Genomic DNA, 27,276 nt, shown 5'->3' with positions numbered 1-27,276 from the left:
TGCAGAATTGGAAAAACCTTTATTTCAAGGAATTACAAAAGGTAGTGGAATACAGGGCAAAGGGAGCGTTAGTATAATCTGGCATGACACAGAATGGCCACTTACTTTTGTTTCCTAACTACAAACACAAAAGAGGATCTCATTATTTAAGGTAAGACACAGTATGCATAAAACTACAGATCACTGGGCTAGAACCCTTCTTTTAATCTAGAGATTATGAAAAGATTGTGAGACAACTAGTGTTAACACCCCTTGAGCTGTAGCATCCACTTGACACAAAGTTCCTGTGTTTTATTTACCAGATGACCAGGAATCATATACTAGTTTGGCTGCAACCATGTCTTCCACCGCCATTCCTGGAATGGACAGAAATTTGGTTTAACTTTTGTCAGAACAACTTTTCCCCAAACAGCCCAGGTCCCAGAACTGGCAGTTCCCTAAAACAGTGTCCATCAGGGTAGCAAGGACTAACCACCCAGAGGTGAGTTCGGGCTTGAAGAGTCTGTGAAAGGTCAAACAAGGCAAGCAACGCTCACCAAAGTTCAGGGGGTCAGAAAACTTTCTGTAAACAGCCAGATAATAAATATTTAAGGCTTTGCATGCCAATTACTTGCAGTTACTCACCTCTGCTGTTGTAGCACAAGCACGGCTTTAGACATCAGGTAAACAGATGAGCCTGACTGTGCGCCAAGAAAACTTTCTTTATGGACACTTTAGTTTGAATTTCTTATAATTTTTAAGAGTCATGAAATATTACTTTCCCCCCCAATCACTTGAAAATGTAGAAACCATTTCATTGTAGGCTGTACAAAAACAGACGGTAGGTTGAGTTTGGCCAATGCTCTGTAGTTTGTTGGACCCTTGGTCTAGTCCAAACCCTAAGTCCTTCAGCAATTCCCCCTTTATCTTATAGTTTTGGGCAAATATCCTTAACCTTGAATGGGAATATGTTCTTAAAGGCCAGGGGCTGGCTTTTATTTTTGTAACTACCACTGTACACAGTATGGAGCTTGATACATAGTATTTAATATGCATCTGCTAGATGAAGGGATGTGCCAATAAACCAACCCCCAAAAGTGAGAAAGGAAAAATTGCTCAGGAGTGTAGATCAGGTTTCCAGTGCTGTGTCTCCTGAAGGGGGTGGGGCCAGCTGACCTCTGATCTGCTAGGGAACAATGGAACTCTTTCAGACTCAATTAAATCAGTGTGATATCTCTGAACCAGGCTCTAGATAAAGCTCATACTGTGTTTGCCTGTCTCTGTATGCATGAAAGATTAAAAAATATATTTAACAGATGGTAAGGCATAGATACACTTTGACTGGCATGGGTGCTGGGTGGGCAGAGTACTCAATACTCTGCCAAGCATTAACACTTTGGTTGCTTGATCATTACAAAATATGTAAAGTCTGGCAAGGTTGAGGGGCTCAGGCAGCAACTATTTAGCAATCATTTTGAAAGTACTTCAGTGTTTTAGATGTAGGCGCTGAATATTAGCTCTGTTACCATATGTGTCCATTTCCTTAAATCTGGTGGGATGGGAGAGCTGGGCTGAGGGGCAAACCAGCCAAAGAAGGGAGCCCCTTCTTTGATTGGCTTCTGCCTGTGCTAACTCAGGGTGGTAATGAGGCTCCCCATTGAAGACCTTCTTAAATCAGCAAGCAGAAAGTTAGGGAAGGAGGGGGAAGAAAGGTCAGGCTGTACTTGCTGTCTGGGTCGCCCTCAGGTTGGATCTCCCTGTTATTTCTCTTAAGCTCCCTGTTTTTAAACACCTTTTTCTCCTGCCCTTCCACCTTTGAAGGATATCTTCTTCTGAGTTTCATTTAGATCAAAGTCTAAATGTGCTAATGCCGACGCTTGTTATGTGCAAATCATTGTATACACACATCTCACTTAATTCTCACAAAAACTCTAGGTAGCAGATGGTGAGAAAACTGTGACTCAGAGAAGTGAGATCACTTGCCCAAGGATGCATGTCCAAGGAATAGCATAGAGGGGAATCCAACCCAGGACTGCCCAGTTCCAGAGTTCACAGGCTTCACCACTATGCCAAGACGTAAATAATTGACCTAAGTGATAGACTGCACAGTGACTCAGTTACGGAGCCTGCTGACTCATTCCTCTTCCCACCAATGGGTAAACCTACCTTATGTTCTGGTTAAGTTTGTGCCCTGGGAGCAATGACTCTTACCCAGAGACTTGAACACGGTAGTTTTCTCACAGTGGGCTGGTTTCACTCCCTTCACCACTTCTCCCAGCTCAGCGAAGATCTCGGCCTGTCAAATGAACACACACTGACCCAGGTCATGGAGCTAGTACGGCTCGGGACCAGCTTCTGAAGCCAGGACAGGGTGTCCCTGACCTGGATAAGGGATAACTTGATAAAATGACCTTCTGTAAACTGAATGATGTCAGGGAGGATGCCTCTCCCTTAAATCTTTTTTTAGGGGTGAGACGTGGGTACATCTGCTTTTGTGATACCATGATTGCAGAAATACAAATCTGCAGCCAGGGGAATGTCCTGCCAGGACACTGTATCAGTGAAGAAACAGGCCTGTTCTTATCTGAACACTCATTTTGGCAGCCCCCTTCTTACTGCTATGCCCTGGTTATGAAAAAAGGTCAGAAAGCAATCAACACTAGTCCTGATTTGTTGGCCATACTGGGAAGTTTCCAGAGGCTCCTATCTTCCAATCCTACTGCTTTATAGGACAGCCCAATTCAATGGAAAAGGCCATCAAGCTGATCTCTTAAGGCAAAGGGAGCAGGAAAACACATGTCACCACATAATGGCCACATTATTCTGGAAAGGAATTAGAAGGATAGAAAGATATTTGACAGTTGTCACCCCACAAAGAGGTGGGAGTTACGGAGATCTGGAGCAGGCCAGACAGAAGGGGGTATTAATGAAACCCTGGGATCCAGGTGAGGACAGTCAGACATCAGCAACAGAAAGATGGCTCACCCCTGACAAGAGGACATCTCCAGACTCTTTCAGGGCGGCCTCCTGGGAATCCACATACAGCACTGCCTGTTTCATGAGCTCGTCATCCAGCTCTCTCCAGTCAGGTCTGCTGGCACCGATGGCTAAATGACAGCAAAACAGACCCTGAGCCTCGAAGTAGTCACAGGGGATACTGCAGGCTCCAAAGAATGAAAGGGGTGGGGAAAAGGAAGCGACAGAGGATACAAGGAAACAACTGTGGAATGCCTCATTTTCCCAGGCCAACTCCCTCCCAAACAAGACTGAGTTCACTAGTAAGAATGACACCTGGCATTTTCTCCTTTCCATTTCATGTCCATTCTCATTAATAAAAAAATATTTTGAGGCAACCTAGCATTCATGTACTGTGAGCCTCCTATCGCTGGGATGTTTCACACATACTATTTAAAGTCCTCACAAGTACATTCATGTCTGAGTCCCATTTAAAAGGTACACAAACTGAGGCTCAAAGAAGAGGTATGTGCCAAGGTTATATATCCAATAAGTGCATCCATGACTCTAAAAGAACACATGCCTTTCATGCTTCTTCTGCTTATCAGGAGCAGCGACTTCCTTACACAAACCCTAAAACAGAAACATCACTTGGAGCTTATTCATACCCAACACTCCTCTACCGTCTGTCTGTCTGCTTGCTCTTCAATCATTCCCATTCCTCACTCCCAACCACTTCTCTCACCTCATGAGAAAAAAAAGCCCAGTGTCAGGGTCACAGAGAAGCCCCAGTAAACAGAAAACTGGTTGCACCCCAGCACCAAGGTTTCACATCCTCTGCAGAGCCCAGAACCATAATGATGAATCCAAGGAATCATGCCTCCTGGCATTGGGACATAAGATAATTCTGAGACTGAACCAAATGCGTGCAGAACCAGGAAGGTAATAAAAATGAGCAGCACTGGCCAGAAGAACTGGATTAGAAATGGTGGAGACCTCAGTACAGAGAAGAAAGCAGGCCCTTCTAAAGGGGACACTAACTATTCTGCTCAAGCAGAACTGTTGCCATGTAAGAATGCAGGGCCACTCTTAGATAGCCCTCCCCTCCCCTGGCCCCCTGCTCCTTTTGTAAAAAGAGAAGCAGGAAATCTATTTGCATGTGTTTTTTCTTGGTTTTCAGAACACTTAACACTCTATGGCCTAAACAAAACACATCTGCTGGCTGGATCCAGCCCAGTGCGGCCAGTCTTTGCAAACAGCTATAAAGCTTTATACAAATATAAGGCAGCATTTATAAGCCTTCTCTCACTGCCATCCAGTTTTCTCTATTTGTTCCCTCTCCTGTTGTTCTCCCTCACTCTAATTGTCAAAGACAGTGATGCAAAATGTCCACCTTGAAGGTTGTTTGTGTGAGGAGTTCTATAGAACAGAAGCACCAACTAATGAAGCTTGTAAATAAATCATAAGCTGGTGGGAAAAATCCGAGCTTCTCAAGCCACCTCTTCTGATTGTACTTGTTCCCCCTAATTTGGAGCATGATGATTTCTCCAAGGGTTGCATAAGGGCACTCAAGCCAATGGAGGTGGTCCAGGAAGCAAAGGGAGGGGCCTGACTCAGCTGGGCTTTGGCCTTCCTTCAGTAGGGCTACACTGGGTGAGGGTCAGACACTGGCTGATGGGATGCCGGGAAAGAATGAGGGGCATGCAGGAATTGGGCCTAACTCTCAGCCAAGTTGTAAGGTAAGTAAAATCCGTTGTTGGTGTTTCCCTGTCAACCACACTTGTAACATACTTTTCTTCAGTATATTTACTGCCTCTGAACACACAAACCAATCTTGTCTTTAGACGAGGGAAAGATATGAGACTCCTCAACTCAAAATCAAGTTAGCTCTTTCTAGAGAGACATTCAAAGTGTGAGAGGGATACAACATGAGGGAGATTCTCTGTTGCTGTCTTTGAAGGTAGAGCGTCCACCTGAAAAGAAATGTGGACAGCCTCCTGGAGCTGACGCAGCCCCAAGGAAATTTTCATCCTTGTCCTACAACACAAAGAACTGACACAACCATGTGAGCTGGGAAGAAGACTCCAAGCTCTAGATGAGATTGCAGCCTGGAAAACACCTTGCTTTCATCCTGCATGAGCAGAGGACTTAGCTAACCCATGTTTAGACTCCTAACCACAGAAACTAAGAACAAATATGTTCTGCTTTAAGCTGAAAAAAAAATCAACTCAGTCTTATTGAAGTTTCAGCTCTTGTCCATTTTACCCAGAACTGACTTGAAGTTCCAAGTCCTTCTAGAAATGGTCTTACTGTTCGAGTCTGGCTTTATGAACAATAAGACCTATCCCCTGGATTCACATTCATAATATCAGTCCTACACAGGCTGAAACCTTCAATTTTCTATGGCCCGTTCCTCAATCATACATGTTTTGTTTCCTTCATAGAACTTACCTTTAGCTGGAACTATCTAGCTCATCTACTTGTTTACTTGTTTATTGTCTACCTCCCTTCCCTAGAATGTAAACAGCAGGAAAGCAGTGCCTTTGATAGCTGGTTTACTTTGGCTTCCCCAGCATGTAGAACAGTGCCTGAACCATGATAGGGATTCAATACACATTTGTGAAAGAACACATAATCATGATACTTGGCCCCTGAACATGTGTGCAGAGATCTCAGAGTTCACACTGTGTGCCTGTCACTAAAACATGGGGCGCTGGTACCGCGTTTAAATTCTCTAGTATTCAATTGCTTGCTAATCAGACTGCAGTTTTCTTACTGAAAGATAACATAGGGTATCATTTACGATCTTAGGCTTTGAGGGTATATTGCCTCAGTTCACATCCCAGCTTTGCTTCTATAAACCTTTGACTTTGGGCAAGTTACTTAATCTTTCCATGCCTTGGTTTACCTACCATACAGGGGTCATGATAACAATAGCTCCTACCTCATAAAGTTGTTTTCAAGATTCAGTGATATAGTATATACAAAGAATTTTGAACAGCACCTGCTATAGTAAGTATTTAATATAGACCAGATCTTGCTATAACCCCCAGGGTCATTTAAGGATCTTCAGGAGCCCAAGGAACTCTTATGTTTAAAGTCCCAATTATCCTACCCCACATATGAAAAAGCATTCACATAAATACATTTAGTCACATAAAATGTATTTTGTGCTGTAATTAAAAAAAAATAATTTCAAGTGTTGTTAAGAACAAGTGAGTCATTTGGCTTTTGTAATTAAATTTCGTGACATTTAAGAACTGAGTTATAATTGATCATTTGCCATAATATTATGCTTTATAAAATTTTAATTAAATTTGTTAGTTTTGAGTTTGTGATTTTTGTTTCATATTTAGGAGTGCATACAGTTTCTTTAAGGTTCAAATGTTTCTGAGGCCATTAAAAAGCTCAGGCATTCTGCATGAGTAAAACGACTCTGCAGATGCAGCCCCTTGGTCCAGTCAAGGGAGAGTCTGGCCACCCAATGTTCATGAAGCCACTCTGCTTACCATTGATGTGAGCCCCAGGCTTCACCCATTCACCAAACAAAATGGGCTCTGTTGCCATGGTGACTGTGATGATCACATCTGCCCCTGTCACAGCCTCCTGGACCGATGAACAGACCCGCACCTCTCCTGGCACTGTATTCACAAACTTCTCTGCATTTTCTTTGGTGCGGTTCCATATTCTCACCTTCATTCGGGGGAATAAAAGGGACATTGGTGCTGTGATTATTTGGCTGTTTATGTTTCATCAAACCTAGGGATTACAAAGAAAAGTTGAACTACTCTAGGGTTAAGGCTGCAGTTATTTAAATCATTCCTTATGGTGAATGAACATTTGTCTGGGCCAGATTTGAAAATGACCTTTCTCTACTCCATTTCCCTGTCAGGAAGGGGGGAAGTTGTTCAATTCTAGCTTGAGACACAAAGCCTCAGTAGTGTAATAGCTATTATATAGCTTAGTGATTAGCATACAGGTTTAGAATCACCCTCTCCCTGCAAGCACTTCCCAGGAATCTAATGGTAGCTACTATTCTTGACCTTCTCCTCTGCTGCACCATTCACTCCTGTAAGTAAGTGTTAGTTGCTCAGTCATGCCCAACTCTTTGTGACCCCATGGACTCTAGCCCCCAGGCTAGAGCTAGACAGGTTTAGAATCAAACTTTGCTCTGTCACTTACTGTTTCTGAAGCTATTTAACCTCATTCAGCCTAAGTTTACATGTATGTAAATGCAAATCATAACTGACAAGGTCAGCATCAAACTCACAGTTTATGTTTGGGACTCTGTAAGGGAGTCATAGCAGGTATGAGATTAACAAACAGGATGTGCAGTGCTGTGCTTGATCTATGAAGGACATCTAAGGAATTAAAAATTGTAAGGGTTTCAGGAGTAAACTGGGACTTGCCTGGTGGCTCAAATGGTAAAGAATCTGCCTGCAGTGCAGGAGACCCAGGTTCGATCCCTGGGTCTGGAAGATCCCCTGGAGAAAGGAATGACTACCCTCTCTAGTATTCTTGTCTAGAGAATTTCATGGACAGAGGAGCCTGGGGGCTAGAGTCCATGGTGTCACAAAGAGTTGGGCATGACTGAGCAACTAACACTTAACTTACAGCAGTGAATGGTGCAGCAGAGGAGAAGGTCAAGAATAGTAGCTACCATTAGATTCCTGGGAAGTGCTTGCAGGGAGAGGGTGGTCATTGGCATCACCAGGAAGTGGGGACTTGCTAGCTTGTTTAACATATTTTAATGTCTGCGGTGGCAGTTGTCAGCCTTCAATTGAAAATAAGGCCTAAAGAAGCCCTCATAAGGAAATATAATAAATATAGAAATAAATGTTATATGTGAATAAGTTCATTAATTAAGGTGAAAACAGTATAATAAGCCTAGTTATAAGAAAATGGTTAACCACACTACCGTTCTTGATAGAAAACTATGAAATTCTATACAAATATGAGGTAATCTAGAAAACTGACATTACAACATTTGGTGAAAACTATTAAAACCATCGGAGAAGGCAATGGCACCCCACTCCGGTACTCTTGCCTGGAAAATCCCATGGATGGAGGAGCCTGGTAGGCTACAGTTCATGGGGTCGCTAAGAGTCAGACACGACTGAACGACTTCACTTTCACTTTTCCCATTCATGCATTGGAGAAGGAAATGGCAACCCACTCCAGTATTTTTGCCTGGAGAATCCCAGGGATGGCGGAGCCTGGTGGGCTGCCATCTCTGGGGTCGCAGAGAGTCATACACAACTGAAGCAACTTAGCTTAGCATTAAAACCATGATTAAAAGATTAATGATTAAAACTATGTTATAAGAAGTTAATATTCAAAAAATACTAAGAACTTACAAAACTTAATATAAAAAGAAACAACCTTATTTAAAAATGGGCAGCAGCCCTGAATAAGTATTTTTCCAAAGAAACTATTAAGTCCATCATTCACATCGCTATGAGATTAGAAATCAACTACAAGGAAAAAATTGCAAAAAACACAAACGTGATGGCTAAATGATATGTTACTAAACAACCAATGGGTCACTGAAGAAATCAAAGAGGAAGGAAAAAAACACCTAGAGGTAAATAAAAAATGAAAACATCATGATCCAAACCCTCTGGGATGCAGCAAAAGCAATTCTAAGAGGGAAATTTATAGCAATACAAGCTTACCTCAGAAAACAAGAAAAATCTCAAATAAATAACCTAACCTTATACCTAAAGCAACTAGAGAAAGAGGAACAAACAAAACCCAAAGTTAGTATGAGGAAATAAGTCACAAAAATCAGAACAGAAATAAATTAAACAGAGACAAAGAAAACAACAGCAAATATCAATGAAACTAAAAGTCAGTTCTTTGAAAAGATAAACAAAATTGAGAAACCATTAGCCAAACTCATTAAGAAAAAACAGAGAAGACTCAAAGTAATAAAATTAGAAGTGAAAAAGGAAAAGTCACAACTGATACCGCATAAATACAAAGGATCATAAGAGACTACTACAAGCAACTATATGCCAATAAATGGACAACCTAGGAGAAGGTAACAAATCTCCTAAAACTGAATCAGAAAGAAGTAGAAAATATGAACAAATCAATCACAAGCACTGAAATTGAAACTGTGATTAAAAAACTCCCAACGAACAAAAGTCTATAACCAGACAACTTTATGGGTGAACTTCATCAAACATTTAGAGAAAAGCTAACACGATCACTCTGAAACTATTTCAAAAATTGCAGAGGAAAGAACACTCCCAAACTCATTCTATGAGGCTGTCATCACCCTGATTCCAAAACCAGACAAAGATACCACAAAACAAGAAAATTACAGGCCAATATCACTGATGACCATACATGCAAAAATACTCAGCAAACTACTAGCAAACTGAACCCAACAATATATTAAAAGATCATACACCATGATTGAGCAGGACTGATCCCTGGGGTGCAAGAAGTTTTCAATATTCGCAAATCAATCAGTGTGATACACCACATTAACAAACTGAAGAGTAAAACCATATGAGCATCTTAGTAGATGCAGAAAAAGCTTTTGACAAAATTCGACACCCATTTATGATAAAAACTCTCCAAAAGTGAGCATAGAAGGAGCATACCTCAACCTAACAAAGGACATATATGACAAACCCACAGATAACCCAATGTTGAAAAGCTGAAAGCTTATCTTCTAAGATCAAGAAGAAAAGGATGTTTACTCTCACTACTTTAATTCAACATAGTTTTAGAAGTCCTAGCCACGGCAATCAGAGAAGAAAAAGAAGTAAAAGGAATCCAAATTGGAAAAGAAGAGGTAAAACTGTCACTTTGCAGATGATACAGAAAATTCTAAAGATGCTACAAGAAAACTACTAGAGCTTATCAATGAATTCAGTAAAGTTGCAGGATACAAAATTAACACACAGGAATCTATTGCATTTCTATGGGCTAACAACAAAAGATCAGAAAGAGAAATTAAGGCAACAATCCCATTTACCATCACATCAAAGGGAATAAAATATGTAGGAATAAACCTACCAAAAGAGGCAAAGACCTGTACTCCAAAAACGATAAGATGCTGCTGAAAGAAATCAAAGATGACACAAACAGATGGAAAGATATACCATGTTCTTGGATTAGAAGAATCAATATCATCAAAATAACTATACTACCCAAGGTAATTTACAAATTACTCATGGCATTTTTCATAGAACTGGAACAAAAAATTTAAAAAATTTGTATAGAAACACCAAAGAACCTGAATATCCAAAGCAATCCTAAAAAAGAAAAATGTTGCTCAAGGAGTTAGGGTTACTGACTTCTGACTATACTAATCAAAACAGAATGGTACTGGCTCAAAAACAGACATAGAGATCAATGCAACAAGATAGACAGCCCAGAAATAAATGCACACATCTATGGTTAATTGCTCTCTAGCATAGTGGGTAAGACAATGCAATGGAGAAAAGACAGTGTCTTCAATAAGTGATGCTGGGAAAACTGGACAGCTACATAGGGCTTCCCTGATAGCTCAGTTGGTAAGAATCCACCTGCAATGCAGGAGACCCTGGTTTGATTCCTGGGTTGGGAAGATCCACTGGAGAAGGGATAGGCTACCCACTCCAGTATTCTTGGTCTTCCCTTGTGGCTCAGCTGGTAAAGAATCTGCCTGCAATGTGGGAGACCTGGGTTCGATCCCTGGGTTGGGATGCTCCCCTGGAGAAGGGAAAGGCTACCCACTCCAGTATTCTGGCCTGGAGAATTCCATGGTCTGTATAGTCTGTGGGGTCACAAAGAGCTGGACACAGCTGAGCGACTTTGACTTTCACTTTTCACATTTAAACAATTAAATTAGAACATTTTCTAACATCACACACAAAAATAAACTAAAAATGGATTAAAAACCTAAATATAACCTTAGATACTATAAAACTCTTAGAAGAAAACATTGGCAGAACACTCTTTGACATAAATCATAACAATGACTTTTTGGGTCTACTTCCTAGAGTAATGGAAGTGAAAACAAAAATAAACAAATAGGACCTAATTAAACTTAAAAGCTTTTGTACAGCAAAGGAAACTGTAACAAAATGAAAAGATAACCCACAAAATGGGTGAAAATATTTTCAAATGAAGTGACCAACAAGGGATTAATCTCCAAAATATTCGAACAGCCCATGCAGCTCAATTTAAAAACAATCCTATTGAAAAAATGGGTGGAAGGTCTAAATAGACATTTCTCCAAAGAAGACATACAGATGGCCAAAAAGTCAATATGAAAAGATGCTCAATATCACTCATTACTAGAGAAATGCAAATCAAAACTACAATGAGGTATCACTTCACACTGGTCAGAATGGCCATAATCAAAAAGTCTGCAAAGAACAAATGCTGGAGGAAAGTGTGCAGAAAATGGAACCCTCCTACACCATGGAAATATAAATTGGCGAAGTCACTATGGAAAACAGTATGGAAGTTCCTTATAAAAGTAAAAATAGAGCAACCATATGATCCAGCAATCCCACTCCTGGGCATATATCCAGAGAAAACCATAAATTGAAAAGATACATGCACCCCAATGTTCATTATAGCACTATTTATAACAGCCAAGACATGAAGCAACCTAAATGTCTATAGACAGATGAATGAATATAGAAGATGTGGTACATACATAAAATGGAATATCACTCAGCCATAAAAAGAATGAAATAATGCCATCTGCAGCAACATGGATGACCTATAGATTACCACACTAAGTGAAGTAAATCAGAGAAAGACAAATATCATACGATATCACTTATATATGGAATCTAAAAAAATGATACAAATGAGCCTACTTATGAAACAGAAACAGACTCAAAGACTTCAAAAACAAATTAATAGTTATCATAGGGGAAAGGCTGAGGGTGAAGGATAAATTTGGAGGTTGGGATTAGCATATACACACTACTATATATAAAGCAGATAATCAACAATGACCAACTGTATTACATGGGAAAGCCTACTCAATATTCTGTAATAATTTGTATGGGAAAAGGATCTGAAAAAGAATAGATAAACACAGGGGTGGCAGCCCAGATGAGTTACCCCACGTCCAAGGTTAGGGGCAGCGGCCAAGACAAGCTACCCCACGTCTGAGGTCGGGGCAGCGGCTGAGAGGAGCTACTCTACATCTGAGGTCAAGGGCGGTGGCCGACCGAGCTACCCCAGGTCCAAGGAGCGGCAGCTGCGTGGGTGCAGGAGGGCCGAGAGGAGCTACTCCACGATCAAGGTCAGGAGGGGTGACCATGAGATACCCCTCGTCCAAGGTAAGGAGCAGCAGCTGCGCTTTGCTGGAGCAGCAGTGAAGAGATACCCCACATCCAAGGTAAGAGAAACCCAAGTAAGACGGTAGGTTTTGCGAGAGGGCATCAGAGGGCAGACATACTGAAACCATAATCACAGAAACCTAGCCAATCTGATCACACGGACCACAGCCTTGTCTAACTCAATGAAACTAAGCCATGCCATGTGGGGCCACCCAAGATGGTTGGGTCATGGTGGAGAGGTCTGACAGAATGTAGTCCACTGGAGAAGGGCATGGCAAACCACATCAGTATTCTTGCCTTGAGAACCCCATGAACAGTATGAAAAGGCAAAATGACAGGACACTGAAAGAGGAACTCCCCAGGTCAGGAGGTGCCCAACATGCTACTGGAGATCAGTGGAGAAATAACTCCAGAAAGAATGAAGAGATGGAGCCAAAGCAAAAACAACACCCAGTTGTGGATGTGACTGGTGATAGAGGCAAGGTCCGATGCTGTAAAGAGCAGTATTGCATAGGAACCTGGAATGTTAGGTCCATGAATCAAGGCAAATTGGAAGTGGTCAAACAGGAGATGGCAAGAGTGAACATTGACATCCTAGGTATCAGCGAACTAAAATGGACTGGAATGGGTGAATTTAACTCAGATGACCATTATATCTACTACTGTGGGCAGGAATCCCTTAGAAGAAATGGAGTGGCCATCATGGTCAATAAAAGAGTCTGAAATGCAGTACTTGGATGCAATCTCAAAAACGACAGAATGATCTCTGTTCGTTTCCAAGGAAAATCATTCAATATCCCAGTAATCCAAGCCTATGCCCCCACCAGTAACGCTGAAGAAGCTGAAGTTGAACGGTTCTATGAAGACCTACAAGACCTTTTAGAACTAATACCCAAAAAAGATGTCCTTTTCATTATAGGGGCTGGAATGCAAAAGTAGTAAGTCAAGAAACACCTGGAGTAACAGGCAAATTTGGCCTTGGAGTACAGAATGAAGCAGGGCAAAGGCTAATAGAGTTTTGCCAAGAGAACGCACTGGTCATAGCAAACACGCTCTTGCAACAACACAAGAAAAGACTCTACACAGGGACATCACCAGATGGTCAACACCGAGATCAGATTGATTATATTCTTTGCAGCCAAAGATGGAGAAGCTCTATGCAGTCAGGAAAAACAAGACCGGGAGCTGACCGTGGCTCAGACCATGAACTCCTTATTGCTAAATTCAAACTTAAATTGAAGAAAGTGGAGAAAACCACTAGACCATTCAGGTATGACCTAAATCAAATCCCTTACAATTATACAGTAGAAGTGAGAAACAGAGTTAAGGGACTAGATCTGATACACAAAGTGCCTGAAGAACTATGGACGGAGGTTCGTGACATTGTACAAGAGACAGGGATCAAGACCATCCCCATGGAAAAGAAATGCAAAAAAGCAAAATGGCTGTCTGAGGAGGCCTTACAAATAGCTGTGAAAAGAAGAGCAGCGAAAAACAAAGGAGAAAAGGAAAGATATTCCCATTTGAATGCAGAGTTCCAAAGAATAGCAAGGAGAGATAAGAAAGTCTTCCTCGGAGATCAATGTAAACAAATAGAGGAAAACGATAGAATGGGAAAGACTAGAGATCTCTTCAAGAAAATTAGAGATATGAAGGGAACATTTCATACAAAGAAGGGCTCAATAAACGACAGAAATGGCATGGACCTAACAGAGCAGAAGATATTAAGAAGAGGTGGCAAGAATACACAGAACAACTATACAAAATAGATCTTCATGACCCAGATAATCAGGATGGTGTGATCACTCACCTAGAGCCAGACATCCTGGAATGTGAAGTCAAGTGGGCCGTAGAAAACATCACTACGAACAAAGCTAGTGGAGGTGATGGAATTCCAGTTGAGCTATTTCAAATCCTCAAAGATGATGCTGTGAAAGTGCTGCACTCCATACACCAGCAAATTTGGAAAACTCAGCAGTGGCCACAGGACTGGAAAAGGTCAGTTTTCATCCCAATCCCAAAGAAAGGCAATGCCAAAGAATGCTCAAACTACCGCACAATTGCACTCATCTCACACACTAGTAAAGTAATACTCAAAATTCTCCAAGCCAGGCTTCAGCAATATGTGAACCGTGAACTTCTGGATTTTCAAGCTGGTTTTAGAAAAGGCAGAGGAACCAGAGATCAAATTGCCAACATCTGCTGGATCATCGAAAAAGCAAGAGAGTTCCAAAAAACATCTATTTCTGCTTTATTGACTATGCCAAAGCGTTTGGCTGTGTGGATCACAATAAACTGTGGAAAATTCTGAAAGAGATGGGCATACCAGACCACCTGACCTGCCTCTTGAGAAACCTGTATGCAGGTCAGGAAGCAACAGTTAGAACTGGACATGGAACAACAAACTGGTTCCAAATAGGAAAAGGAGTACGTCAAGGCTGTATATTGTCACCCTGCTTATTTAACTTATATGCAGAGTACATCATGAGAAATGCTGGGCTGGAAGAAGCACAGGCTGGAATGAAGAATGCCGGGAGAAATATCAATAACCTCAGATATGCAGATGACACCACCCTTATGGCAGAAAGTGAAGAAGAACTAAAAAGCCTCTTGATGAAAATGAGAGAGGAGAGTGAAAAAGTTGGCTTAAAGCTCAACATTCAGAAAACTAAGATCATGGCACCCGGTCCCATCACTTCATGGCAAATAGATGGGGAAACAGTGTCAGACTTTATTTTTTTGGGCTCCAAAATCACTGCAGATGGTGACTGCAGCCATGAAATTAAAAGATGCTTACTCCTTGGAAGGAAAATTATGACCAACCTAGATAGCATATTAAAAAGCAGAGACATTACTTTGCCAACAAAGGTCCGTGTAGTCAAGGCTATGGTTTTTCCAGTAGTCTTGTATGGATGTGAGAGTTGGACTGTGAAGAAAGCTGAGAGCCGAAGAATTGATGCTTTTGAACTGTGGTGTTGGAGAAGACTCTTGACAGTTCCTTGGAGTGCAAGGAGATCCAACCAGTCCATCCTAAAGGAGATCAGCCCTGGGTGTTCATTGGAAGGACTGATGTTGAAGCTGAAACTCCAATACTTTGGCCACCTCATGCGAAGAGCTGACTCACTGGAAAAGTCCCTGATGCTGGGAAGGATTGGGGGCAGGAGGAGAAGGGGACAACAGAGGATGAGATGGCTGTATGGCATCACCGACTCGATGGACATGAGTTTGGGTAAATTCTGGGAGTTGGTGATGGACAGGGAGGCCTGGCAGTCCATGGGGTTGCAAAGAGTCGGACACGACTGAGCGACTGAACTGAATTGATGTGTATATATATATATATATATATATATATATATATATATATATATATAAATCATGTTTCTGTGTACGTAAAACTAGCACAACGTTGTGAATCAACTGTACTCCAATAAGCAGCTCATACAGCTCAATATTAGGAAAACAAACAGCCCAATGAAAAAATGGACAGAAGACCTAAAGACACTTCTCCAAAGAAGACTTACAGATGGCAAAGACAAAAGATGCTCAACATCACTAACTTTTACAGAAATGCAAATCAAAACTACAGTTAGGCTTCACCTCATACCAGTCAAAATGGGCATCATCAAAAAATCTATAAATAATAAATGCTGGAGAGGATGTGGAGAAAAGGGAAACCTTTTACACTGTTGGTGGGAATGTAAACTGATACAGCCATTATGGAGATTCCTTAAAAATCTAGGAATAAAACTACCATATGATCCAGCAAACCCACTACTGGGCATATACCCTGAGAAAAAAATTATCGAAAAGACACATGTAGCCCAGTGTTCATAGCGGCACTGTTTACAATACCCAGGACATGGAAGCAACCTAGATGTTCATCAGCTGATGAATGGATAAAGAAGATGTGGTACATATATGCAATGGAATTTTACTCAGCCATAAAAATGAACAAATTTGAATCAGGTCAGTTCTAGTGAGGTGGATGAACCTAAATCCTGTTATAAAGAGTGAAGCACGTCAGAAAGAGAAAAACAAATATAGTATGTTAACACATATATATGGAATCTAGAAAAATGATGCTAATGAAACTATTTTCAGGGAAGGAATAGAGATGCAGATGTAGAGAATGGACTTGTGGACACCGTGTGGGAAGGAGAGAGTGGCATGAATTGAGAAAGTAGCATCAACATACATACACTATCAGGTGTAAGAAGAATAGCTGGTGAGAAGTTGCTATGTAGCACAGGGAGCCCAGTCTGGCTCTCTGTGACAACCTGGAGGGATGGGATAGGGGCAGGGGAGGGAGGCTAGAGAGAGAGCGGATGGATGTATAATTACACTGTTGTATGGCAGGAACCAACATGACATTGTAAAAAATTTTTTTTAATTTAAATAAAAAATAGGGAAGAAAAAACTACCATATGATCCAGGAATTCCAGTTCTGGGTATTTATCTGAAGAAAACAAAACAGTAAGGCAAAAAGCTGTAGGTACCCCCGTGTTCACTGCAGCATTACTTACAATAACCAGGATATGGAAACAGCCTAAGTGTCGATCAATGAATAAATGGATAAAGCAATTGTCATGTGTGCATACACACACACAAAATGAAACATTGTTCATCCATAAAAATAATGAAATCTTGTTATCTGAGACAAAAATGTGTGGATCTTGAGGGTTTTATGCTACACAAAATAAGTCAGACAGAGAAAGACAAATAGTATATGATCTCACTTACATGTGGAATCAAAAAAAACCTCAAATGAATGAACAAACAAAATAATTGAGAAACTGATAATATACACACAGAGAACAAAGTAAAGAAACTACTTGTGGTGATTGCCGGAAGGGTGAGGGAGGAGCTGGGGGTGAGTGAAATAGATGAAGGGGATTAAGAAGTACACACTTCTAGTTATAAAATAATTAAGACATGGGGATACAATGTGCAACACAGAGAATACAGTTAATAATGCTATAATAACTTTGTATGGTGATAAAGGGTAACCAGATTTATCATGGTGACCATTTTGAAATTCCTATAAATATCCAATCACTATGATGTACACCTGAAACTAATATGATATTGTATGTCAATTATACCTCGGTGAAAAGCATAAAAAATCATAAAACTATGTTTTGAAAAGCAGATGAGAGGAAACAAGAAATGTTAACTACTTGTCTTTGAAAACAGATACAAGGGAATTTTTCTTTTTATTTTCTTCCTTATATTTTTATTTCTCAAAGCAGAGGTACTAGTTCTATCATAAAAAACCATACCTTGAATCTGCCCCACTCCTCTCACACACATAGAAAAAAAGTCAAATATAAGCAGTATCAAGTGTATCAAAAATAACAGGAAACGTGAGCCAGGCAGAATGGAGAAGGGTGGACTGATGTCTAGGCTTTGAAGGGGCATGCTGTGGCCTCCTGCTCTCCAGACCTCATTCCCAGTTCCTGTATTCCTAACCCTTGAATACTTAAGGACCCCATATTCTGCTAAGATAAGCAGTAGAAAGGGGCCAAAAGAAAAACTGCATGTATGTAATGGATACAATACAATCCTCTAAGTAACTGAGTAGGCTCTGTGTACTTAGGTGTACTCTACAAACTGAGAAACTAGAAGTGACTTAGGTCTTTCCCCCAACTCACCTCCAATGGGACTTTCATGTAAGTCGTTAAAAGAATGGTCTAGATGGTTGTACTCCCAACCTGACAGTTTCAGCATAACTTATATTTTAACAAAGGAGTACAGAGAAATGTCACTGCTGCTTCCTCCCCACATCCCCCACAACCCTCCCTGGACTTACCTCCTTAAAGAAGAACTGTTCTGTGAAGATCTCATAATGGCTGTAAGCCTGGACCCCAGCTCCAAGTATACACAACACTTCACTGTTGGGAGGTTTCAAAAACTATTTGAGAGAAAGGAGATAGAAAAGATCAAGAGAGACTCTTGAAGTCAGGAGAGGATCAAGTACAGTTTGAGAATCAGGTGACCTTCATCCAAAACCTCTCAGGCAATCAAGATGTCGTTTTGTATTTCCATTTCCACTTTGTATGGTGTGGCAGAGAGAGAAAAGCCTTCACTGGGTACCTAATATATACCAATATAACCTTCATGATCTCTTTTAGTCCAGACAATTGACCCCATGTGCTAGATGCTCCCACAGTTATCCTCTTCTTACAGATAAAGAAATTGAGGTCCAAAGAAGTTATGTAACTTGCTCAGAGCCCTGTAATTATTAAATAGCACAGTAGGGCTCTAAAACCTCATCTTTTATTCTCCAACGCCCACATGCTTTCTCCTGTGCTACCCCATCCCAGGGACTTGATAAGCCACCTACTTCTCAGAGATGTGAGTTGCTTTTGGAATCCATGAATCCTTGTGAACCTAGGTTCTCAAGCTATATTTGCTGTGCCTACTCTGTGTTGATCCTGTCTCAGCCTCTGTCTTCCTTTAAAGAGGAATGTAGAGATGGCATTTGTGAGACCTCCTCAGGGTATATGTGTGTCTTTATTTGGGAGTGAGGTTGTATGATCAGCTCTCCAGTAAAGTCTTTCTGACCTCGTTGATAGAATTTACCACTTCATAGCACTTGTTTGTTTACAAATTTATTTTCCTGTACTGGTATGTAAGTCCCTTTAAAACACAGTTAGGTTTATTTGCACAGAATTGGCACATATCTACTATTACCTATGAGAAATAGAGCAGGGTTTCTTGACCTCAGCACTACTGATATTTGGGCCGGATAATTGTTGGCAGGGTTTGGGTAGTTGACCGGTGGGAGGGCTGTACTGTGCACTGCAGGATGCTTGGCAGCACCCTTGGCCTCTGTCCATTAGCACCCCCTATGCCCTCAGTTGTGACAACCAAAAATGTCTCCAGACATTGCTAATTGTCTCTGGGGCAGTTGGTCTCTGGAAACAGTTGATCTTAACTGTTTCCAGTTAAGAACTACCGGCATTGACAAAGAACATCACTTGCTCCTCAAATCATCCATATAAATAAGACCATCTTCTGCTTTTTCTCTATTTCATTTAATAAAAATTGATCTTGATCTACTCTGTATCAATAATTATCATTATTGAGATTCTGGAGTGCAACCTTAAAAACAAAAGTGTTTTTAATCATTAATCATTAACAAAAAGAAGTCTCAAGTATTAGTAGATGATTAGAGATTCTCTCTCCTGCAGCTGCACAGGAGAGATACCATTTTCTGCTATCAACTATAGTTCAAAGAAATTTGATTTGAAAAGGTTTCAAAATGACAATAACTTCTGTTCCCACTCAGTAAGGAGAATTAGGTAATTTTTCTTTAATTAAAAAATTTTTTTTTCTGTTCTCAGTTAATATGAATCTATTCTTGGAAGTACCTGTGGGCTTCAGAAATTGTTGCAGTATCCTATAAAAGTAACCTTTAACCTCTGAGAGTAAATCTGTAATTCTGCTTGCTTGTCTTGCTTGACACATTGCTGCCCTGATAGTAATGTTATAACTGACATTTCTTTTCCTAAATGCTATAACATTTATGATATTTATTAAATCATAATAGGATTGGTGCCACTTCATTCTTTTCCTAGAGCATGCAGATAATTAAAAACATATATATGAATCTGCTAGGTTTCTTAAAGAGTTTGAAAGACTATGTTTCATTTGCATTCACTAAGGCCTTGTGTGGTCTGGCCCTCTGGTCAGCTCAGCTTCCCATCTGGACACACTCTCTGCACCTCTGGTCTTTCAGGCAAGAAGACTCCTTGCTGCTCCCCAAGCACATATGTCTTTATCAACCACAGGCTTTTGCTGTCCACAAGTTCTTTCCTCTGCCTGGAGTACTTACCCCTCTGTTCCTCACAAGTAAGTCCTATTATTATTCTAATGCGCGTTCAGCTATTTTGGATCTCAGTTCCAAATCAAGAAAGGAGTACGTAAAGGCTGCATATTGTCACCCTGCTTATTTAACTTATATGCAGAGTACATCATGTGAAATGCTGGGCTGGATGAAGCACAAGCTGGAATCAAGTTTGCTGGGAGAGATATCAGATATTCAGATTACACCACTCTTATGGCAGAAAGCAAAGAAGAACTAAAGAGCCTCTTGATGAAAGTGAAAGAGGAGAATGAAAAAGTTGGCTTAAAACTCAACATTCAGAAAGCTAAGATCATGGCACCTGGTCCCATCACTTCATGGCAAATGGATGGGAAAACAATGGAAACAGGGACAGACTTTATTTTGGGGGGCTCCAAAATCACTGCAGATGGTGAATGCAGTCATGAAATTAAAAGATGCTTGCTCTTTGGAAGAAAAGCTATAACTAGACAGCATATTAAAAAGCAGAGACATTACTTTGCCAACAAAGGTCTGTCTGTCAAGGCTATGGTTTTTCCAGTAGTCACATATAGATGTGAGAGTTGTACTATAAAGAAAGCTGAGTGCCGAACAATTGATGCCTTTGAACTGTAGTGTTGGAGAAGACTCTTGAGAGTCCCTTGGACTGCAAGAAGATCAAACCAGTCAATCCTAAAGGAATCAGTCCTGAATATTCATTGGAAGGACTGATGCTGAAATGGAAGCTCCAATACTTTGACCACCTGATGTGAAGTTGACTCATTTGACAAGACTCCGATGCTGGGAAAGATTGAAGGTGGGAGGAGAAGGGGACAACGGAGGATGAGATGGTTGGATGGCATCACCGACTCAATGGACATGAGTTTGAGTAAACTCCAGGAGTTGGTGATGGACAGGGAGGCCTGGCAGTCCATGGGGTCCAAAGAGTCAGACACAACTGAGCAACTGAACTGAACTGAACTGAAGCTCAGCTAACCCTCACACAAGAAGTGAAAGTTGCTCAGTTGTGTCTGACTCTTTGCAACCCCATGGACCATACAGTCCATGGAATTCTCCAGGCCAGAATACTGGAGTGGGTAACTGTCCCCTTCTTCGGGGAATCTTCCCAACCCAGGGATCGAACCCAAGTCTCCTGCATTGCAGGCAGATTCTTTACCAGCTGAGCCACAAAGGAAGCCCATAAGCCTTCCCAAATCCCACAGCCTGAAGCAAGACACTTCCCCCCCACCCCACTTTTTGTTTTGCTTTCATAGCATTTCTCCCCTTTCATTCAATGTATCTGTTAGGATTGTAGTTTTCACATAATTGATGTGATCTTTAGATTAATATCTGTCTCCTCAAATGTACCCTGTGCTCTGTAACTGCAGGTTCTGTATTTGGTTTTAGTCACCATTCTATGTTCCATGCTGAGCACAGGGCCTGGTGCCCGGTGGGCACTTAAGTATTTGTTGAATAATTGGATGTCAGGAATAAACCCTAATACATATCATCACCTTGAGAAAGCATGCCTGAGTCCCCACCTCAGGGTATGTGCAACCCAGATGCAAAGTCACAGTGTCCGTCAAGCCCAAGAACTTCATAATACTCGTCCTTCTCCCGAAAGCCCTAAATAAAATAGAAGTGATGGAAAAGAAAACATTCTACTCCTATAGCACGAAAAGTAAAATAAATCTTTGTTCCTTATTGAAATAGCCCATCTGAGTCCCTAGGAAAAAAGTGGTGTAGTTTAAGCCTCAACTCTGAAGCGTCAACTGATTCTTAACATTTCTTGGAGTGCATATTTTAACCCATGCAAAAAGCACAGTGTAACTGAGAGCTGGGTCTAGAAGAATTAACCTGGTTAATCATCAGAATTAACTAGAAACCATAAAAAACTAAAACATCTAGCTTCTTTGGCTTTACCCTCAGCGATTTTAATTCAGTGGTTTTGGGAACCTGAATTAAAAAAAAAAAAAATTTCCAGAGGCTGCTGCTGCATAACCTGGGTTGGAAACTATTGACCTGGGACAAGAAGACCTACAGCTACCTGTGCTGACTTCAGGAAATCCTAGTCTCCATTTTTTTCTGCACAAAATGAGGCCAGTAATTCTTGCTTTGCCTTCCTCACACAAACCCCAAAATAAGTAGACAATGGGTTGAAAATTATTTTGGAAAAAATCCTTTTCAAATGTAGGGCAATATTGTTAGAGTCCCTCTAAGTTACCAGGGAACATCCCTCAGAGTCCCTTGATTACTTCAATCTGAGTTGGGTCTGGATATAATTACACAAACAAAAAAACAGTTCCTCAAGGTGTGTACGTAGTCGAATCCCTTGCTACAAAATTACCAGATTTATCCCTACATTCTTCCCTTATCATCATGTGTCCAGAAGACCTTAAAACACTCACAATCTGAACATCTGGTCTTTGCTACTCCAACCCTCCACTGGACCCCACATTTCCTTTATGCTTAGGCCTCATAAGTCAGCACTGCCAGATCTTTAATGTGAAAGATTCCAGACTCTAACTGTTCCAGTTGATACCTCTTCTTCTTCACCCTAACCTCTAAAAATACTGTTCTTCTTGTAGGATGCCCTGGCACTGCTTAGAAACATTATCACCTGTATCACTTGCTATTCCTTCAGCCTCAAGGGCTCCTACCCTCCTCCTGTTTCAGTCACTCACTTTTTTTTTCAGTCTTTACTCAAATGTCACCTCAGTGAGGTCTTTCCTTGATAATTTTAAATGCCACTGCTTCCCAATACTCTTGATTCTGCTTTATTTTCATCCTTCTAACTGGTGATGTGGGGGGTGGTTTAGGAGCAAATCCTAACCTATTATTAAACTCAAAAAGGGTTTGTTGTGGGATAATCTTTTTTTTTTGGCAAATCATACTATGTATTTCACTTTTTATTTTATTTATTGTCTTACCAGCTCTATGTATGACACCCTCTGTTCTGTTCACTACCACATCTCTGACATTTAGAACAGTGCCTGATACATGATAGGATTTCAGTCAACACTTGCTGAATGAATACATTTGTCGGGCTTGGATCTGTTGTCCCCTCTGCTTTTTGTGCAGTCCTGACTCTGGCCTACGGGGCAACCACACTGATTTGCCAGGAACAGTGTGGATCAGGGGCAAGAAAGCAGTCTGGGAGTCAGAGAGGTCAAGTTTTAAATTCCTGCTCTGCCACTTATTAGCTGTGTGATCCTGATAAACTTGAAAACCTCCCTGAGTCATATTTCCTATACTTGGCAAATGGAGATGATCACCAAGGCTGGTGTGATGATCAGAAATAGCACATGTAAGGTACCCAGAATCTTGGGCTCATTATGGTAGCCAAACATTTTGTGAATCACTGTGCTCACCTGACATCCTACATTTGCCATACAATGTTTCAGCTATGCCCATAGAAAATGAAAATGTTCCTCACTTCTACTTAGACCTTCAAATTTGAGATACTCAATTCCACCCACCAGCTTGCACTAATTTTACCTTGGTGGCGATGGCAGACACTGCAGCTGTTCTCTTTGCAGTTATGACATTTCCATCCATGACCTTGGAGGAAAGGAGAGACAGTGAGCAAGGGGCACCTGTATTCACCACTTAAGCAGAAAAAAGATGCTCTAAAAGAGTTAGCCCTAGAAAGCATTCTGTGTGTGTATGTGTGTGTGGGTTCAGTTGTGTCTGACTCCTTGCGACCGCATGGACTATAGCCCACTAGACTCCTCTGTCTATGGAATTTTCCAGGCAGGAATACTGGCTGGAATGGGTTGCCATTTCCTACTCCGGGGAATCTTCCTGATCCAGGGATTGAACCTGTGTCTCCTGCGTCTCTTGTGTCTCTTGCATTGGGAGGTGGATCCTCAACCACTAGTACCTGGGAAGCACCAGAAACCATCATAATAGTCTGCAAGGAGAGTGTTTTGCCTGGAACCAATTCCTGCACTTATAAGAAATGAAACTTTGAACAAGTATCTTAATCTGTAAGCACTTTGTTTTTCCTACCTGTAAAAACAAAGATAATGGTAACTATTCAGAGAGTTTTTGTGAGGTTTAAAAGCACTGGCAAAAATGAAGACATCTAACATATGGCCAGCCCTCAACAAATGCCCATTTGCTTTATTTTCCCCAGGATTCTCAAAGTAAGTCACCTGACATCTGTGCAGGGGCCCTGAAACTCTACCTCAGTGGCTCTCAACTCCTCCTGCACACATGGGTAGTTTTGTGAAGATACTGATGCTCAGACATTATCCTTAGGGTAACTGAATCTGGATCACTAGGGATAGGACCCAGACATCGTTTTTAAAATCTTCCCAGGTGATTCTGAATTACACCTGGCTAGTAATAACCACCATCCTTTGCTCTGCTGTCCTCTGTTATATTATTCATCTCAATTGGTCCTCATCAAGTAGTATCAGTATTCTCATTTTATGGACATGGAAGTGAACTGCTTGGCTATCAGTCAGATTCAGGAAAATTTCAGGCCTTGTCATTTAGTTCCAAAGCCTGAGATGATACCAATTTCCTAGGTAAACACTCTTGGTAAGTAATATGGATGTCATTTCTATTGGGTAAGCAGAAGTTGTCAAGAACTAAATACTCTTTTCAGAGGAGTAATACGTGGCCAGCTTCCTTGGGGAGCCTGAAATTCTGAGAAGGAGAGTCTAGGGATCCAGGGGAGATTTGGGTAGAATTAAGTAGTCTGTCTCTGATGAGGGTTAGGGTTAGGGTTAGGGTTAGAGCCTGCCTGGAGGCCACACAGCACTTTTACTAAAGAGCTGTGTGGCCTCAAGCACAGTGACTCTAATACTCGGAGCTTCAGGGACCTCAAAAGAAAGTAGGTATTTGGGGATGGGGAGATAAGGGAGGGGAGGAGGATAGTATAATAAAAACTCCCATAGAGGAAAGTTGTCAGAATTGAATGAGATCAATTTCTCCTGCCTGGCACACAATAAGTGCCCAGTAAGTGGCAATTAGAAAGGCAGAAGAGCATAGTCTACTATGCTAAGACAGTATAGGCCCTGGGCTCACACAGAGTAGGTATGAAGTCCATCCATGCCCCTGATAGCTATGTAAACTTGGCAATGTTTGGCATAGTTGCTCTATGACTGACTCTATTTTCTCATCTACAAAATGGGGTAATAAAATCACCTCACAGAGTGGTGTTAAGAATTAAAAGCATTAATACATATGAAGTATTTAGAACAGTGTCTGACATACACAAAGTAATTCACAAATACAGACCACTACTATTTTTTGATATTATCACTAAATGTTAAAACAGGTCACTGTGTACCCCTTAGAAAAAAACTCCCAGGTATTAGAGAGCGCCCCTAATCTGTAACTCATGTAACTTCATGTTACAGATTCACTAAATAAAAGTTTCCTTAGCTATCGGATTTGTGCAAGCTGTATATTTGCAGTAACCGGTATAGGACAAGATCACTACAAGAATGACGAGATCATTACTTCCACAAGTTCACACACTGGAAGCAGCAGTGGTCTCTGATGCTGGGTTACATCCTCAGGCAGTCCTAGAAACAGATACACAGTCACAGGTAACCTTCATAGTCACTGGCATCCAGTCACTCAGAGAGGGGCATATGTGGTCACATTCAATACTCCCCCTGCCTAAATTCTGAGCCTAGCTTTGTGCACAGGGGCCCCCCGCTAAACCCCTGGGCAGGGAGTTGCTCACCGCCAGAAGGGAGCCATTGCTCGGCTGGAAAAGCAGCACGGTAGCCTGATGGGAGGGGACAGTGGAGGTGGCGCTGTGGCCCTCATGGAAGGTGACCAGCTTGGTGGTCAGGGCGTCCTCTGCTGCACTGTAGGCGGGCATGACCCCCAGGAAACTACAAGAAGAGAGGGAGCAACTTCAACCCCTTCCCGTCAATGCTGAGACACCCTATCAAGTCCCTATGTCCCTTTCTTTCTCTTTCCTCATTCATTGCCCTACTGGCCTTCTCCCTCCTTTGTCCTCATCCCTCTGCCATTCCCTTTAGCAATGTGCAGAGTATGTTCAAGAGTCTGCCTCTGGATGAGAAAAACCACCCCAGTTCTGCCACTTGCTAGCTGCATAACCTTGGGTCATTCACTTCACCTCTTGAGTCTCGGTTTTTCCATCAGCAAATAGCTGCATCAATAGCCACGTACATATGGAGTGTGTTGAATGAAACCAGATAACGGCTTTAAAGCGCCCACAGGGGGTTGCACAGATGAGGTGAAAGGTGTTATTAGTAGGGATTAGAGAAGCCCTCCTTTCCTTTCTCCTGCTGCTTCCCTTCTCACCCCTCCCCTTCCTCCATTCCCGTTTCTCCAGCCCCGGACCGGCCTTCCTCACTTACCCCCTGTGCTTGGCCACTGGCACCACGGTGCGTACAGGCTGCACGACTCCTCCATCGGGGCCGCTGGAGAAGTTGGCCAGAGCGGTCTCCAGAGGCGGGATGAGCAGGCTGGAGCTGCGGAGGTGGTCCTGTACATCTGCCGCGCTCAGGAACACCGGCCTCGAGCTCATGTCGCCGCCGGACTTCTGACCTCAGAGCGCTCACTGCGATCCGCGTTTCTAGTGCTGCGCCCTAAATGAGAGCCGGGGAAAGTGGGGAGCGCTGCCGCCTACAGGTCACCGCCCAGCTCGGAGGGCGGAGCAAAGCCGTTTTCCTCCCACCCGCAGCTTCAGGATTGGGAGAATTGGATCCGTTCCAGTCGCGGTTTCCTCTAGGTTGGAGTTGAGGCGGCGGGAGGGCTGGGAGTTGGTAACCTTGGGTCCACTTTCTGAATTCCTGTAGTTAGCTGTGGTCATATTCCTTGCAAAATGTGTTAGTTTGACGCCCCACTTTTGTCTACACCAACTCCACTATTTGCTGTCTAGGCCCTGCTGCCAGGGAAAGAGGAGACAGAGGAGATGAGGGTAAATAGTGACAGGCTCCCTTATTTCTTAAATTATTGCCTACATCTTAGGAGATCTTGGATGTAAGGCGATAGAGGTTATTAAAAACCATTTTCCTTTAAATTCTGTCTCCATCTGGAGTCTCTTATCCCAAACTCCTTCCCACCCCCATTCCCATCCCCACCCCCAGTTGCCAGCCTGTCGCACAGTTTTCTCTTGGGGCTAATTAATTCAACTAATTAATTCACGTTTAGAAAAGGGGAAAGTTCCCAGGACAAGATATAATGACCTCAGTTACAAATTCTTTAATGCATCAGATGTCA

At 41.8% G+C, this 27,276-nt stretch overlaps 1 protein-coding gene across 2 annotated transcripts; it reads right to left on the bottom strand.

Moving 5' to 3' along the window:
• CRYM (crystallin mu) lies at window positions 1–26,644 on the bottom strand. Of its 2 annotated transcripts, none has more exons than XM_081554611.1 (8): window positions 26,412–26,644; window positions 25,766–25,919; window positions 23,560–23,622; window positions 18,046–18,147; window positions 6,444–6,627; window positions 2,965–3,086; window positions 2,191–2,275; window positions 1–356 (listed from the first exon to the last, which is right to left on the bottom strand). In XM_081554611.1, the coding sequence occupies exons 1-8, from the start codon at window positions 26,579–26,581 to the stop codon at window positions 292–294; spliced, it is 945 nt and encodes a 314-aa protein (XP_081410737.1). In that variant the 5' UTR covers window positions 26,582–26,644; the 3' UTR covers window positions 1–291. The 2 variants fall into 2 exon arrangements, with proteins under 2 accessions (XP_081410737.1, XP_081410738.1); XM_081554612.1 differs by lacking the exon at window positions 25,766–25,919 and adding an exon at window positions 25,537–25,601.
• Between the last annotated feature and the right edge of the window lie 632 nt (window positions 26,645–27,276).

Source organism: Giraffa tippelskirchi, chromosome 13 (genome assembly GCF_054371585.1).
Source record: "Giraffa tippelskirchi isolate mGirTip1 chromosome 13, T2T-mGirTip1v1.2.pri, whole genome shotgun sequence".
NCBI classification, from domain to species: domain Eukaryota; kingdom Metazoa; phylum Chordata; class Mammalia; order Artiodactyla; family Giraffidae; genus Giraffa; species Giraffa tippelskirchi.
Note: the sequence above shows the minus strand (reverse complement) of the source record. Positions and strands in the feature narration are given on the sequence as shown.